Source organism: Rissa tridactyla, chromosome 9 (assembly GCF_028500815.1).
Source record: "Rissa tridactyla isolate bRisTri1 chromosome 9, bRisTri1.patW.cur.20221130, whole genome shotgun sequence".
In the NCBI taxonomy this organism is placed as follows: Eukaryota; Metazoa; Chordata; class Aves; order Charadriiformes; family Laridae; genus Rissa; species Rissa tridactyla.
Window position 1 is genome coordinate 40,802,218 of NC_071474.1, and position 14,427 is coordinate 40,816,644.

The 14,427-nt window shown below is 38.9% G+C and overlaps 1 protein-coding gene across 2 annotated transcripts in view; it reads right to left on the minus strand.

The window, feature by feature from the left end:
- AFF2 (ALF transcription elongation factor 2) overlaps positions 1-14,427 on the minus strand; it is a 347,591-nt gene that overhangs the window by 18,260 nt on the left and 314,904 nt on the right. For both annotated transcript variants that reach the window (XM_054214075.1, XM_054214074.1), the window contains exons 13-19: positions 13,462-13,696; positions 11,388-11,527; positions 10,766-10,829; positions 7,257-7,393; positions 3,926-3,997; positions 3,473-3,566; positions 36-85 (exon numbers count right to left, since the gene is read on the minus strand). In XM_054214075.1, coding sequence (XP_054070050.1) covers positions 36-85; positions 3,473-3,566; positions 3,926-3,997; positions 7,257-7,393; positions 10,766-10,829; positions 11,388-11,527; positions 13,462-13,696 — 792 coding nt within the window. The remainder of the gene's footprint in view (positions 1-35; positions 86-3,472; positions 3,567-3,925; positions 3,998-7,256; positions 7,394-10,765; positions 10,830-11,387; positions 11,528-13,461; positions 13,697-14,427) is intronic.

The window sequence follows — 14,427 nt, forward strand, 5'->3', positions numbered from 1 at the left end:
GTTCCTAGACAGAAGTGCCAGCAGAAAATACTCACTTTCCATTGCCGCCCCAAGGTGAGGGGGCCTGCGAGGCTTTTGAAGAGTTCTGTAAGTACAAAACCAAAATGTAAATACAAGTGACACAAGTACATGAATACTGATGACACAAGGTTCAACACGCCCTGTTTTCCCTGCACGAGCTACAGTGCACGTAGCAGAACACCTCTGCACGTCAGTCCCATAATTAAATGGCTGATGGATGATTGGTAGGTTGCAACCACTACCTTGAAAGTCACTTGATGAAAGAGGGAGTACAATAAAGTTCCAGTAAAAGCAGATGTAGTTCACAAAGAAGCGGTTTAATTACCACTGAAACTTATTCTACAAAGTAAGTTTTTCAGAATGCAAATGACTTCTTATCTTTAGGGGGACCTGCAGTCTTTTAATAAGAAACAGAAATAATTTGGGTTGATGCCTGAATGAAATTAATCCCTCCCAAATTGGTAGGGAAGGTGTCTTGGGATTGAGACAGTAGTAGAAATAAAACTTCTAGTAACGATCTGCATTAATGCCCTTGGTTTTATGTATTTTATTTGCACAAATTGACTTTCCTTACCTGCTTACTCATTCTGCCTTTCACGTCTGTGTAGCACCTTGTACAACCCTGTACAAAAAGATTGCCCAGCAACAATAAAGCCCAGATTTTTCCAGTCTTGCTCAGAGTAGGTGGTATCTTACCGAGTTCCCATAAAAAGTGGTAGTATCAGGGCTGAAGCTATCTATGTGTGCTTTCTGAAAACAATCTCTCTGAGCTCCCTTGCAAAGAAGTCAGCACGCACAGTGACAATTCAATCAAATTTTACAAGTTCTCTGCAAAGCATTACTGCCATTGTTACAAGATTCATCTGGTTACTGCAATCGCTATTTTGGATGTGAAGCGCAGAGATTCAGTGGAACACAGCGCAGCCCAGGGCATGGCCCAAGGTCACGCAGCTGACTCTGGGAGCAAAATCCTACCCCTTACTTCTAAAACACAGCTCAACTTGCCAACCAGTATTGACCAAAGCAGAAAACACTGCCCAAACCATGATACTGGCCTTGCCTGTTTGTTCCTACACAGCATGACACTGTGTTTCATTAAAGATGTGAGCATGAAATGGAGTGTTTTGCACTAGAGAGCACGTGTAGTGTGTATTTTTGCCACCCACTCATATGTAAGAAGGAGGGAGATCCTAAACTCCCCTGAAAAGTCTTCAGGGATGAAGAGGCAGCTTTGATGTTTGTTTCTACTGTCTGGGGATTGTTCCTGACAGTATCTGGAGACAAATACTACAGCTGTCAAGATTAAGACTACATCTCGATTGGAGGTAGTTATCTGACAATGAAAATATTTGGATTTTTTCCCCAATGACCGTTGACAACACATTTTCAAAAACATAAAAATAGTCCTCTAACTTTCACTTCTAGGCGAAATCAAAGGATGCCACTTTTGCTAATCTTAAAAAGTTTGATTTCAATTTTAAAAATTTATCATTTTAGTTATATTTTACTCCAAGTTGTCTCTAAATTTCAAAACCACTTTTATGATTAAATGGTTATTTTTTTTAATTTTGAAATGTCAAAAATATAAATTTGAAGCTTTTAATTGGAAACTAATCAGAAACAGTTCTGTCCACAAATGGTTTCAATTTAGACAAAGTGGCATTTGTGAGGAAAAGTATAAAAAAAAAAAATTCTGCCAAAAAATTCCTCTCCAGCTCTGCTGTAAACAGTGGGCTGCTTTTCACAGTTAAAATTATGCAAAATTTTGAATAACAACTCTATTCAAATAGTTAATCTATTTCATTTGTATTACAGATTCTTGCTAGTGAACACAGAGCACATTGTGCAGCAACACAAAACTAATACGTAGTTAATCGCTCCCATTCTTTTCTTTCCTCCTCCTATGCCTTTACCACAAAAAGATCCTGAACGTATAATCTGTATACATCAAACACTACTTCTAGCAAATGAGTCACAGTGCCCATAGCATACGCACAGCAACATTAGCTGTAATACTCAGCTTCAACTGGATGCCTGAAACCAGCATTCCTCATTTGTCCATTTTATTATGTTTTAATTTTTTTTCTCTTATTTTCACTTACATTAAAAGCCATTTTTTCTGTGCGGATGCAGTACAATGGTCTTATGCTAGGAGTAGTAGTAATATGTTCTTCATTGTACTTATTTGCACAGCTCGAGAAAGCGAAGTGGCTTTAAGGGAAGAAAGAATTCCCTCCCTCTTCTTTTTTTTTCAAGAAATCATTACTCTCTGCAGAAAAAGTTTATCAAATGATCTGTCTAATAACCCTTTTTTAAGACACAATCTACATTCATCCTGGATAAAATCTGAAGTGGATGGAATACACTTAATGAAAATGCCGAGGCTATAAACACGTGTCTAGTTCGAATTTCATTTGTTGTGCAAATCCCTGACTGAAAACGCCGTGAGTAGAACAGAGGCACTCTAAGGACTTCAACGGAGCCTCAATGTAAGCAGAGGATCAGGAGTAGCATCACGGTAGTTGCAGAGATACACACACACAGAGGACACCAAGGAAGTCAGGACTAAGTGGTGGTTGCTAGCGTGATAGTACTGGAGTTCTACAGCAGAATGACCATTTTATCACCATTTACATGAAAATATTAAAACTGCAGTGTTAAAAGCTTTACTGGTTTGCAGTACTAATACGTCAAAGCCTGGAACAAATTCACAGGGGCTGAAAAAAACAACAAAAAAAGACTGATGTGCTGACAAACGAGTGTAATTCCATAATTATAGAATAATATGTAGTAATAAAGTACAAGAATTAATGTAAGCTTCAAACAGCATTAACCAGAAAAATATAAATATTGAAACCTTGGCAGAGCTGAAGGAAGATTTTATTTAGGAACGGTGAGGACTTGTCATTCTTACACTGGGTAAACAGCATTTGACCGAGTCATGACAATCAGCTGATCTGCACTCGATTCAAGGCAGAGGCAAACTTTCAAGATTTAGATAAGTCAATTTGAAGTTCCACAGAAATAAAAGGAGAAATCTCAGAGTCTGCAATAAGCTTCAGCAAATCCCACTGAATTAAAAACCTAAATTTAACTAACTAAAGCCCAAATAATTGCTTTATTATGGTTCACTGGGGGTCAGTTCATAATCACTTGCACATTGAAATCTTGAAAGAAACAGTTTCCTTTACAGAAACTTGCATAAACATTACATGGTGTTGAGAATAATGTTTTTTTAGTACAAGTACTGAGTATGGTCCTTTGAATCAAGTGACTAATCCAAAAATCCCCAAATCACTTCTGTCCCCATTCCCTGGCAGCATCCTGCCCACATTTCCCAGGGGAGAGGTTAAATGTGGGACTTTTAAGTCACACAGTTGTACCTGTGAGAGCTCTCAGTGCTGGTATGAATTTCGTTTCGTATCAATAAATTAAACAGAATAAAGATTACCTTAAAATATTCCATCAGAGATCTGGAGTACTTCATAGCATGGTCCTTCTTTAGTTTAAACATTCTCAAGTAGAGAAGTGATAAGCATCGGTAGCTGTGGTAATTAGGAAAGGATTATGTTAATTCCACTGCTTAAAGAAACCTATAAACTGTAAAAAAAAAAAAAAAACTGACCTATATTTTGCAGTTTCTGTTCTAAGGTTAGGTTTTGAAACATAAGCAAATGGAGAAAGAAAAAAAAATGGTCAAAAGCATTAAAATCCCATCTTGATAAGAGTATAAATTAGAAGAATAAATGTTTAGTCAGCTGCTGAAGAAATCCATTAGTTATCCTTTAATAGTTTAATGGACAACAAGAATAATGATCTTCTGTAAGCTGCTTAAGTAATTCAGTACTTTTAAAGTCCTCCTTAAGATTTTAGCCGCTTCTCTCATTGTCGCAGTGGGACTTACCATAAAACTGCTAATTTCTTGTCCCCTTCTGTGGCAGAAGAGCCTGTGAAATTCTTGAGTCTCATTGCATACCTTGTCAGAGAGGTGGGGAGAGAAGATATTGAGAGTTAAGATGTTTCCAGGAATACTAGTGACACTGAAAAATAACAGCCACACATAGATACTCTTCTCCGACTGCAACAGTTAACGGTTGCATCGTTCTGTAAAGATGAGATCAATGCAAAATTCAACAGAAAGCACCACTTAAAATCTGGAGGGCCAAAGTAAATCACTAACCCATTTTTTGGGCCAACAAGGTGAACTTTTCTTGGGCATATTAGTGATATTATATCCAGCCATCTAGGCTGAGTCCTGCAAACATTTGTGATGAGTGTTGGACAGAAGCATTAAGATCTCGGCCCTATATGTACTGAAGAGCAGAGTAATATATAATAAGGTTTTACATAATAATACTTTGGACTTGAATAATACCTTCAAAATCCTCATAAATGCTTCTTCAAAGCTTTTAAGATATTTTATATAGAAAATGGTTTTAAATACAGGAAAGGTCATGTTCACAGGTTTTTAAATTCTTGGGCCCATTAATTTATGAGTCTTGTGTACTTGGTCTTCCCTCTCTATTTAATTGCTGCTGTCGAGCATTTGGATGATCAAAGATTGAGTATTTCTACCTCTTTTTTTTTTTTCTTTAACTGAGCACACTCCATTCTATGCATTTAGTCTCTTGAAAATCAATTCATCGCATAAAATCATTGTTCTGAGCCCTAATGCAATTTCACAGGTACTTGTGTTAGAATAAGTAATAGGGTTCAGTGTTGCGTAAGAAAGTTTTAAGGTATCCAGGCAGTCTTGATGAGTTCTCATTTACAAGGAGGTAATGGAGTGCAGGCAGGCAGTGCTGCTCTCGCTCTGCCTTCCTCCCACCACCCCGTCATCAGCCCCCAGCTTGCAGCTGTAGCACACCACCTGATGTGCTTCCTCCATGTCCCGTCTCACCTGCTCTTTGGTATTGTTGTTCCAGTCATACTGAACGAATCTGATCAAACACCAAGACATATGTCTCTTTGGCATTTTCAGTGTTGTGTTAGGGATTTTAGCATTAAGATTAACTTAAAACACCTTTGGCAGTCAGATCGGATATTCCCAATCTCTTTGATGCTCCACTTGCTTTCACAAATAGATGCAGATACTCAGGGCACACACAGCTAATGCAAAAGGGGAAAATGGTGCCTCTGATGAAGGGAGGAGTAAAAGTGAGAAAAATCTCCTTCTATTTCTTATCTCACAGTAAAAATCTATGATGTTAACATTAGAAGCCATATTGAGAAAGTGCACGTGCACAGCCGCATACTTGGTTTGTACATTCTGCACGCATGTAGGCCACAAGAATTGTGTATTTGTCCATGGAGTTTACTGAACCTGTACCAGCTTGCTGCTCACCTGGGCAATCACCTTTTTTCCATGTCTGACCACTGGCAGCAATGAAATGGGCAAATCAGTCTCTCTCTGGTTGCCTACAAGAAGCTGCATGCAAGAGTTGGTAAATTAAGATCTACCTTTGATGGGAGGTGGTGGAATTAATCTCACCTGCCTTTAGCTAGTTAGAAATTGGAGCTCTATTACAATGAAGTCCTCCAGATTCTCCCATAGTCAAAAGCAGTTCAAAAAGCAATCCAAACGCAGTTCGGGTGCTGCTCCCATGCCCAGGCCTATCTACCGTGTAGCCTGCAGCAGGACTGTGCTGATACAGGAGCTGCTGGGAAGAGCGGGGCCGCGTGTGCTGGGGAGGGCAGGTACCACCCATCTGTGAGCTACTCCCAGAGCTGCCATTCTCTGACTTAAGTGGTTGGGGCTCTTGAATGATCAAAGATTTTTGGTCCATCTGCTTCTGAAGAGATAGGCTGTTAGACCGAGGAACATTTTCAATGGTGCCACGCGGTTTTCTTAAAAAAATAAAGATAAATGCGGGTTCCTATGAAGAAGCACTCACTTCTTTAAAGAATATTTCTTTAAATACAATTTATCCTGTGTAGTTCAGGACACAAGGTACTGAGCTGGCCACTGTCAGAGTGCAGGAAGAGTTTCAGCACAGTGGAGCAGAGGTAGGCGGCTCCTTTTCCTAAGTCCTCTGCTCTTGAGGGTTTAACTTGGATCCTAAGTGTTGCGTGAACATCATTTTTTTGTTGAGTAATCTCTTTAGATTTTCTTCTTCTCTTTATGAAGTGTAGAATGTAAAAACATCTCTTTAAATATTTAACAGGCATATTATTTACCTGAGGGTAAGAGCTTCTTAAGATTTGATACATTTTATTATGTAAATACCTACTTATTCAAAATGTAAAACATGCATTATTTTTGGCAGTCCCTAATAGCTAATCTGGCATGTTAAAATCCTGCCTGTTAAAAAAACACCTTTGTCATATTAAAAACCAAGCATTTAGGGCCTGATTTGCCTCCTCTTCTTTCTCTTGTGTAAACTGCCAGTAATTACACTGACATTAACAGCGATATTCCCGGCATACACGGGGGAAAGCAAAGGTGCATCACAGTGAAGAGGAAAAATCCAGTTGTTCTATTTGCAGGTAAATTTAATCCTGCTTGATTTCACTTTGATAATTTGCGCAAGTAAAGCAAACAAGCCCTTAGTTACACAGGAGACCATTATTTCTACTGAGCAACACTATGAAACAGCTACAGGGAACAGTAGCAGATTTTAAAATAATAATTCAGATGTTTTATTAGTAAGTAAAGACTCTCTCATCCATATTCTAGCCTACGAGCCTACAAAACTGTATTAAAACTAATTCAGCTGGTTCACATTCCTTTAACATTAAAAAATATACTTTTTTAATACAATACATGCGGAAAGCTTCCTCTCTGCCTATGATCTTATGTGCCAAGTTTCCGCTTTTTTTTTAACAGCCAAGTTATAAACCTCTAAAATCAGGATTTGTAATAGAAATCCTGATAGACTCACTTTAATGTTTTGAATTATAAAACTACACCTTTTAAAAGACAAGTGTCATTGCCAAACAGTGAAATTACTATACTTTACTTCCACCCACTACATTTCAATTTTAATTTTATGAATATTGCAAATTATAACACTCACATTATAACCTCTAAAGGGGATAATTTATAAAAGCAGTGTCCATCAATTATAAATTTTCCATGACATTAATAAAATGGCAAGAACTAATTATGATGACTTCTGAGATGAAGATGCCTTGGACAAATCATTAATACGTTGAAATGGTATTTTTTAAAACATAGCAGGTTCTAATTATGACTGAAATGAGATTATGAAAATGATCACAGAAAGGACATTAACCTGATGAGTTCCACAGTCTCTGAGTACATGGTGTACGGAGATTTAGCTTCTAATGGATCTCGCTCCATAGCGTTCCCGCACTCGATGAAGGAGAGGGCAGCATCAGCATAATTCACTGCTTTGCCAAACTTCTCCAGCTGAAACGGGAATGACACCATCAAGAAAATCCTTCAGCTTTAATTTCTAGGTAGACAGATCATAATACAAAGCAATACTAGCATTAGGATGAAAGCAAAGCAACGCTGGTAGTTAAGAATGAACTCATACAGAAATTAAGGCAGGTTCTATATTTTTACTAAATCTTTTCAGGTAGTATACGGCCAGATGCTCTGCAGAGGAAAGTCAATGTACATCCAGTGACATGCATGGATTTACACAGGCAATGAGGGACACTAAGCACATTTGAACAAATCCATATTGCTCCGTGCTATATGAACTAAGTTTGAATGTCACCATGCAAGGGTTAAGTAACAACTCTATGCCACTTGTCAGACTTCACATTCTGTGTTAACTGTTGACCAAAAAAACCCATCTCTCATCATCTATGTGATGACTGAAAGAGCAGGAAAAAAAAGGAGAAAATATAGCACTGCTAAATATTTTATTTTACAAGGATTTTATTGCAAAAGGTTTTAGCCCTCATAATGGTTGTGATTAAACTGACTTAGACATACTGATTTCTTTTTTTATGTGTAATGAATATTATATATGACATTTTTATAGTAAGTATTTTATAATAGTATTTAACATTTTCAGTTTTTGATAGCTGGATGTAAGAATTCCACTAATATGGCTTTTGATATAAGAGATCCAATATACTTTAAATAATTTAAAAAAATTTTTGTATGTCTCTATCAAAATATTTTTGATGCAACTGCATATGTTTTCATTCACAAAATGGAAGCCTATCGTAGCAACATATTAAATGGAACATTTAGTATGGGTCCAAGGTAACAGTGTATTTGCCTTTGTGGCTACTTCTAAGCAATCCTTATAACTAGTCGCCTCTGCATCCCTTTAATTTCAAGTTCTGCTCTTGTGCATTGATTAGGTATAACTGATAGGTATTATTTGAATAATAATATTTCTAAATGTTTTCTCTCTATTCCAATGACCACTTCTCAGCATATTCTTCAAATTCCTTCCTTCAAATCTTCCAAAGACGACTTTTTCTGGTATAAAAAAAGGAATCTGGCTGCGAGCAGGTTTAGTACAGACACACAATTTGAGCCAGAAATGGGATCTGACCCTGCCCTTTGCTCCCCGCTGACTCCAGTGGAGTGGAGCTCATCACAGCTCAGCTGAGAACAGAGCCAGGTCTCCAAGATCTCTTCCATATGGCACAGTCAGTTGCCACTGCAGCAGCCCATCCAAATTAGTCGATTCCTTACTGTCGTCCCAGACAAGGATAGGTTTTCATGGGGTCGCTCCCATAAGACACAAAATGCCCTGCCTTTCACCAGAAATCTCTTTTCCGTACAAGCTCAGGAACAGCGTTGCCACAAATCTCATTAACATTCGCTGACACATTTTGAGGTCACATGCATTATCTTTCCAGCCACTGCAACACATCTTTCAATGCTGCGTGTGCTTTGTCATGTCAGCACCAAGTAACCAGAAGCAATTGTTTCCATAGGACAACTAACACTACGGGATTGCACAGCAAATGTGTTACATGGAGATAATTTGTGTGCAGCTGTATTGGGTGGAAAAAAAAAAAGTTGAGACCTAAATAGCGGAAAGAAAAAGCAGATACTTTGTTCATGGGTATTTATGTCTGCCAACAAGTTGTATCGTAGCGGATGGCCTCACATTCCCTAAGAGCACTCGGGGTGTCAAACTGCATGTGACAGGCAAGGCCTGCCTGCAGGCAGCAGCATGATGTGCTGTGCCTGCTCCTCTTAGTTCTGCTTGAGAAACAGCCCTGATTCCGCAAGGCATAGTCAAAGGTAAGAGTCTGGGAGACAGGTCAACACTTTCTGAGTGAATCAGGCTGTGGAGGGAAGTGGATTGACATTGCATGTTGAGATCATCAGGAGCCTGAGCCTGTAAATATTTGCTAGCGTGGGGCGGGCATCCCTGTGCCAGTACCATGTGTATTTTCTTTAAAGGTCAATCAGCTGTGGGAGGTGGTGTCAGTCTGCGTTTGCCAGCCTTTCCTGCCTGCAGATGTCAGGGCTCTGGCTGAACATGCTCTGCTGAGTCGGGCTGCAGGAATCAGTGCAGGCCACCTCTTGTAAACAGGCAGGTCGGGAGGGACGACTGCTAACTTACTGACAGTCACAGCAGGTTGCCAAAAATCCCAACCCACCTCCCACAGAAAACACACTTGGTATCACTGTGCCCCAAGTCAAAAGGGAGCCCGGAGAGCTGAAGCGGGCAGCTTGACATGTCAACTCTCCTTCAGCTCACCGACAGCAGAGGGAGAGCCTTTTTTTTTTTTTCTCCTTTTTCTTAATTTGTTTGTTTTGTTTTTTAAAAACATAGCAGGTGATTGTTTTGGGGTGGTTTTTTTTGAGAAACACAAGCACAAAATCTCTGACGTGGAATGCTAAAATATGCATGCAAAAACCCAACAAATAATAAAGCAAGAGGTGAATAATCACCCAGTTCCTTTTCATTTGTGATTTTGAGGGACACAATGAATCACGACACTCCCATTTTAGACACCTTATTTAAATAAATAGAGGGGTCAAGTTCCACTAAGCCTGCCTGAATGAGCTGCTGTTCTGCACTCTATGTAGCGTACAGGAGCAACGTCCCTACCTACGAAGCAAGCTAAGTGACTATTAAAGCACTTCAGCACTAGCAATATCTTGGATTGAACAAACTATGATAGAGTATAATATATCAGATTAAGTAGTTTTATCAAAATCAAAACACTTTGCAAAATTAGGTCAATCTTACTGGAATTTCATCTGGGGTACAATGACAGAAAAAGCTTTCCCAGGGTTGAACTACTTCATTGCAAGATTTTTTTGGGAAGAAGCGTGTTGGGTCTTTATTTACCAGCCTAAAAGCATGCAATAAGAATGAATGTACTATTTAAAAATCAATTGTTGCAAATTTTAAACAATTGGATTGGAAATATCAAACAGTTTTACCACATGATAATGGGGTGGAGGGTGATTTGCCTTTCTTAATTTTCTGTTATGGAATATTTCAACACTTTTGGTTGAGGCTCAAAGTTAACAGGAAAACAAATTTCAAGTACACACCATCTGTCATGACACATCCTTCATAAACAGCATGACTGTTGCTCCTCCTCGGAAGAGATACCAGCTACAGTAAGGAGCTTCTTTTTTTTGGGAACGAATTGTTAAAGGCTAGGAATGGTGCTCAGGGTTTGACTTGTGGACAGTGTGTTTATGCAGTACAATCAAAGCATACTTCAGTGAATAGCAGGGTTCCTCTTGGTTTATGAGATTTCAGATGACATTCAGAACGTACATTTTTCTAACACCCAGCTCCATAATGGAAAGAGACAAAAAAACCCTGTGATAACCTACCAATGCATCTGCTTTATGCTTCAGCTTCTTAGCCTCTTGCATGTAATAATCCGCATTGTGAAGCCTAAAGAGACAAATTCAATTATTACAAGTCTTTGTTTTCATACAATTGGACAAACGTCATTTGAGAAAATTGCTGACTGCTTCCAAGAACAATTTTGGCATATACGCCCACTTATCTCTTTAAATCTTAACCTGAATCTTAATCTGAAGCTGCTGTATGCAAAGATATGATGGGTGACCAGAATGTAAAATAGCTAGCTGTATAAACTGGCCACCCAAAGGACCCATTAATGTGTGCTGAACGGAGGAAAAGGAAAAATATTTTAAACTAATTAAGTATAAGAAGTTTTCATTAGAGGACCTAAAATGAAAAAATGAAGAAGAATTACCGTGAACCAACATTCATGATCTGAAAACATTTATCAATATAGTCTTCATTAATCAGTGACAACAGTTCATTTGTAAAGATTAAAACTGTGTGCCTTTGTGCACTACGATCCACACAGGTGCCCGACGCTAGCGTTATGATCAAAGATACTCTCTTTCACTGGGAGCTCTACTTGCATGAGAATCCCAACTACATAACATGCAGCTAGCACAGAGATCCAATAATACTTACACGTCATCAAATGTTATTTTGGGTCTTCTGGGCTCAGAATTCCCATTGGAAAGCGTTGGCATTGCAGACCAGATGTCTGTTTCTAGATGGCTGGTGTCAAGAAGACTGTTGGCCGTTGGTGTATTGTGAGATTCTTCCTCCTAGAAAAAAAGAATTTTATTAACTCTTCATAGTTCCAACAAACACCTTCCAACAATGTACGTGTTCACGTCTACCCCTGCAAAAAACCCCAAACAAACAAAAGGCACAAAGTAGCACTCATACATACCCAACTACATCCAGGCTACCTCACAAAATCACCCTTCCATCCCTTATAACATAAGCCTATTAGATTAATTAGGCAACATGACTCTACCTCTGACCCCTCACCTGAACTCATTAACTTACGCTCTCAGGTGAAGTCAGCCTGGATACCACAGTGTTACTGTCTAGAGACACCGGAAAGCAAGGGTGGGGAAATCTAATGCAGAAGAGCTGGAGGTAAACTCAACTTCATTCAAGGTGTATCACACTAATGTAACCTTTTTTTCTATATTATCATCATTAGCTAACTGTAAGGTGTCTGAAAAGTCTGCCTGGATTTCAGCAAGGAACGGTTTCCTCACCCTTGCCACACAGAACAGAGAGAAGAATGGAAAGCAGAAATCAGGAGTTGTGACTTTGCATTGATTAAAACCAGAAGCATAACAGAAGCATTTAAATCAGGCAATTGCAACTTGCAAGCTAGGTCCGCAACCAGATAAAACTAAATTACAGATGAACCAATGAACTAGGGAAAGAAGTCTAACATACTTTAGAAAACAAATGTTTCATGTATCAGGATAATAGATAAACCAAGGATAAATCTGCCTAGAGATGCTAGGAGTGAGAGGAAGTCGCCCTGCTGTTTACGTAGCATTGTTTATTTGCTGACATACGCAGTTCATTTTGGCATTGATTTCAGTTGAAGGCGTGTGTATTACTCTCGCAGCTTGAAGTGACACGCTGATATCAGAAAGCAACAGGGATGAATGAATAAGGTGAAGTGATTTGTCACCTACGATCCAATGCAACTTGTGAGTTTTACTATTACAGTGCAGGGTAACAACCTCTCACAAAGCAGCGAACTGTGAAAAACGGGGCTACGCTTGTCCTTTTCTGTGGCAGAATTTTCTTCTTCTCTTTTAATTTTGACAGTGATACTAAGATGCAGTTTGATACTAATGATATGTTTGAAACTCTAGAGAGAGGATGTTTTTCTAAAATGGGCCAAAAACCTGAAGTTTCCGTTTAACCTAAAAGAAGATGACAAACTGATGTGAAATACTACTTTTTTTAGTGAATTTTCTGTGCAGCTTCTAGTTTTGGCTCTTTTTCATGTATTTTCAGTAAAAAGCATCCGAATCTGGTGAATAGCAAGCAAGCAAGAATCATCTATGTGAAAACCTTTGATGGGGCGATGTCCCTAACATGTTTTTCTGAGAGGGGGGAAAAAAAAAAAGAAGAGAACTTTACATGGTATCTAAAAGCTTATATATGTAATTCACGGAGATTAGGTGTAAATAAACCTTACTACTGGAAGCTGGGAGCCTGCAAACCTGAGAGAAGGTATTTCCACGTTGAGTGTGCTATGGACAGGTAGCTTTTTGTTAGATTTTTATTGTCTGTTTAGTTTAGGCCGCAATATTCAGTGTAACTACAGGGCTTAATTCTGGCTGAGAATGTAGGGTATTTAGCTGCTGGATACTAAAATTCTTGAAGCTTTATTTTCAAAATGCGTGTGTTGTAGCTACAGAGTTAAGGCACTAATTGCAGGTATTTGGTGGCTGCAACGACTCTCCTTTGAGGCTCCGGTACCGGGTGTTTCAGGGAGATACACACCACCAAGTGGATGCCTAATGCTGACCTAAAAATGGAACTTCCAAGAGTTGCTTAGGGCCAGCTCTGCAAAGATCCAGTCCTCACTGTTCTTGAGTGGAGCTACATAAACATTTAAAAATAGATACTGGGGGAAAAAAAAATAATCAAACAGAACAAAGCTAAGTTAATTTTATTTTATCTTGTTCACTTCCAGCAACTGAGGTCGGTTACTTACACAGATGCCTTTGGGGTTAGAAGAGGATTTATTTTCATTCTTTCTGTGTTTAGAAACAGAGGAGGAAGAGCTGCTGGTCTGAGAGGTGTTTGTGATGTTGGTCTCTTGGCTGAAGGAGCTGTTGTCACTGCTGTGCCGCCGGTGCACAGGCTCATCCAAGAGGGGGGATAACGGAGGAGGGAACAGCTTCTCTTCTCTTTTCTTTGCCACCTTCTTCACTGAGCTACCGCTGCTCCTGGGACACAGATAAGAACCAGTTGCATTTCAAGAACCTTGATTCATCCCCCATAGCACAAAGCTCTAGATATTATTTACTGAGAAGCCAGCTCTGCCCTCAAATATGTCCTGCAGTCCCCATGTCCTAGGAACTAAGTCAAAAGGGGACAGGCAGTGATAACAGAAGAGCTACCTCTGCCTTTTCAATGGCTGCAGAAACCTCCTGCTTTGGAGGACAACTTCCAGTGCATTAGTACAAATTGCACCCAATTTAAATGCTAATTTGAGTCAGTCTTCATTTGAGAGGTCACAGAGGTTCTGACTCAGCAAAGTGCTGGAAAGTTTTATGCATGGTGTTAGTTCCTTTGACATCAAGTATAACTATTTATGCGTTTAACGTTAAGCGTCTTTTCAAGAGGTGGATTAGGGCCCACATAAGCAACCTTTGCAAAAAAACATAATAGCACATGGCATGTGAATCAAAAAAATAATTTATAACAACCACAAAATGATAACCATAACAATAACAAGATAATAATTATTTGACCTCTAGAATAAAACCAATGCTTAACACTATACTAAAATGATACACTGTAGCTGGCAAAAGCCCTTGAGCAAATATTGGTTGATGAATTGAACGTGATTCAGTAAATGAATGTGGTTTTGACATGAAAGCTCAAGTAATAAGATAATCTATTGTCTGTTTTATGTACAGAAATTGTTAGCTGGCTAGAAATGGCAGCTGTGATA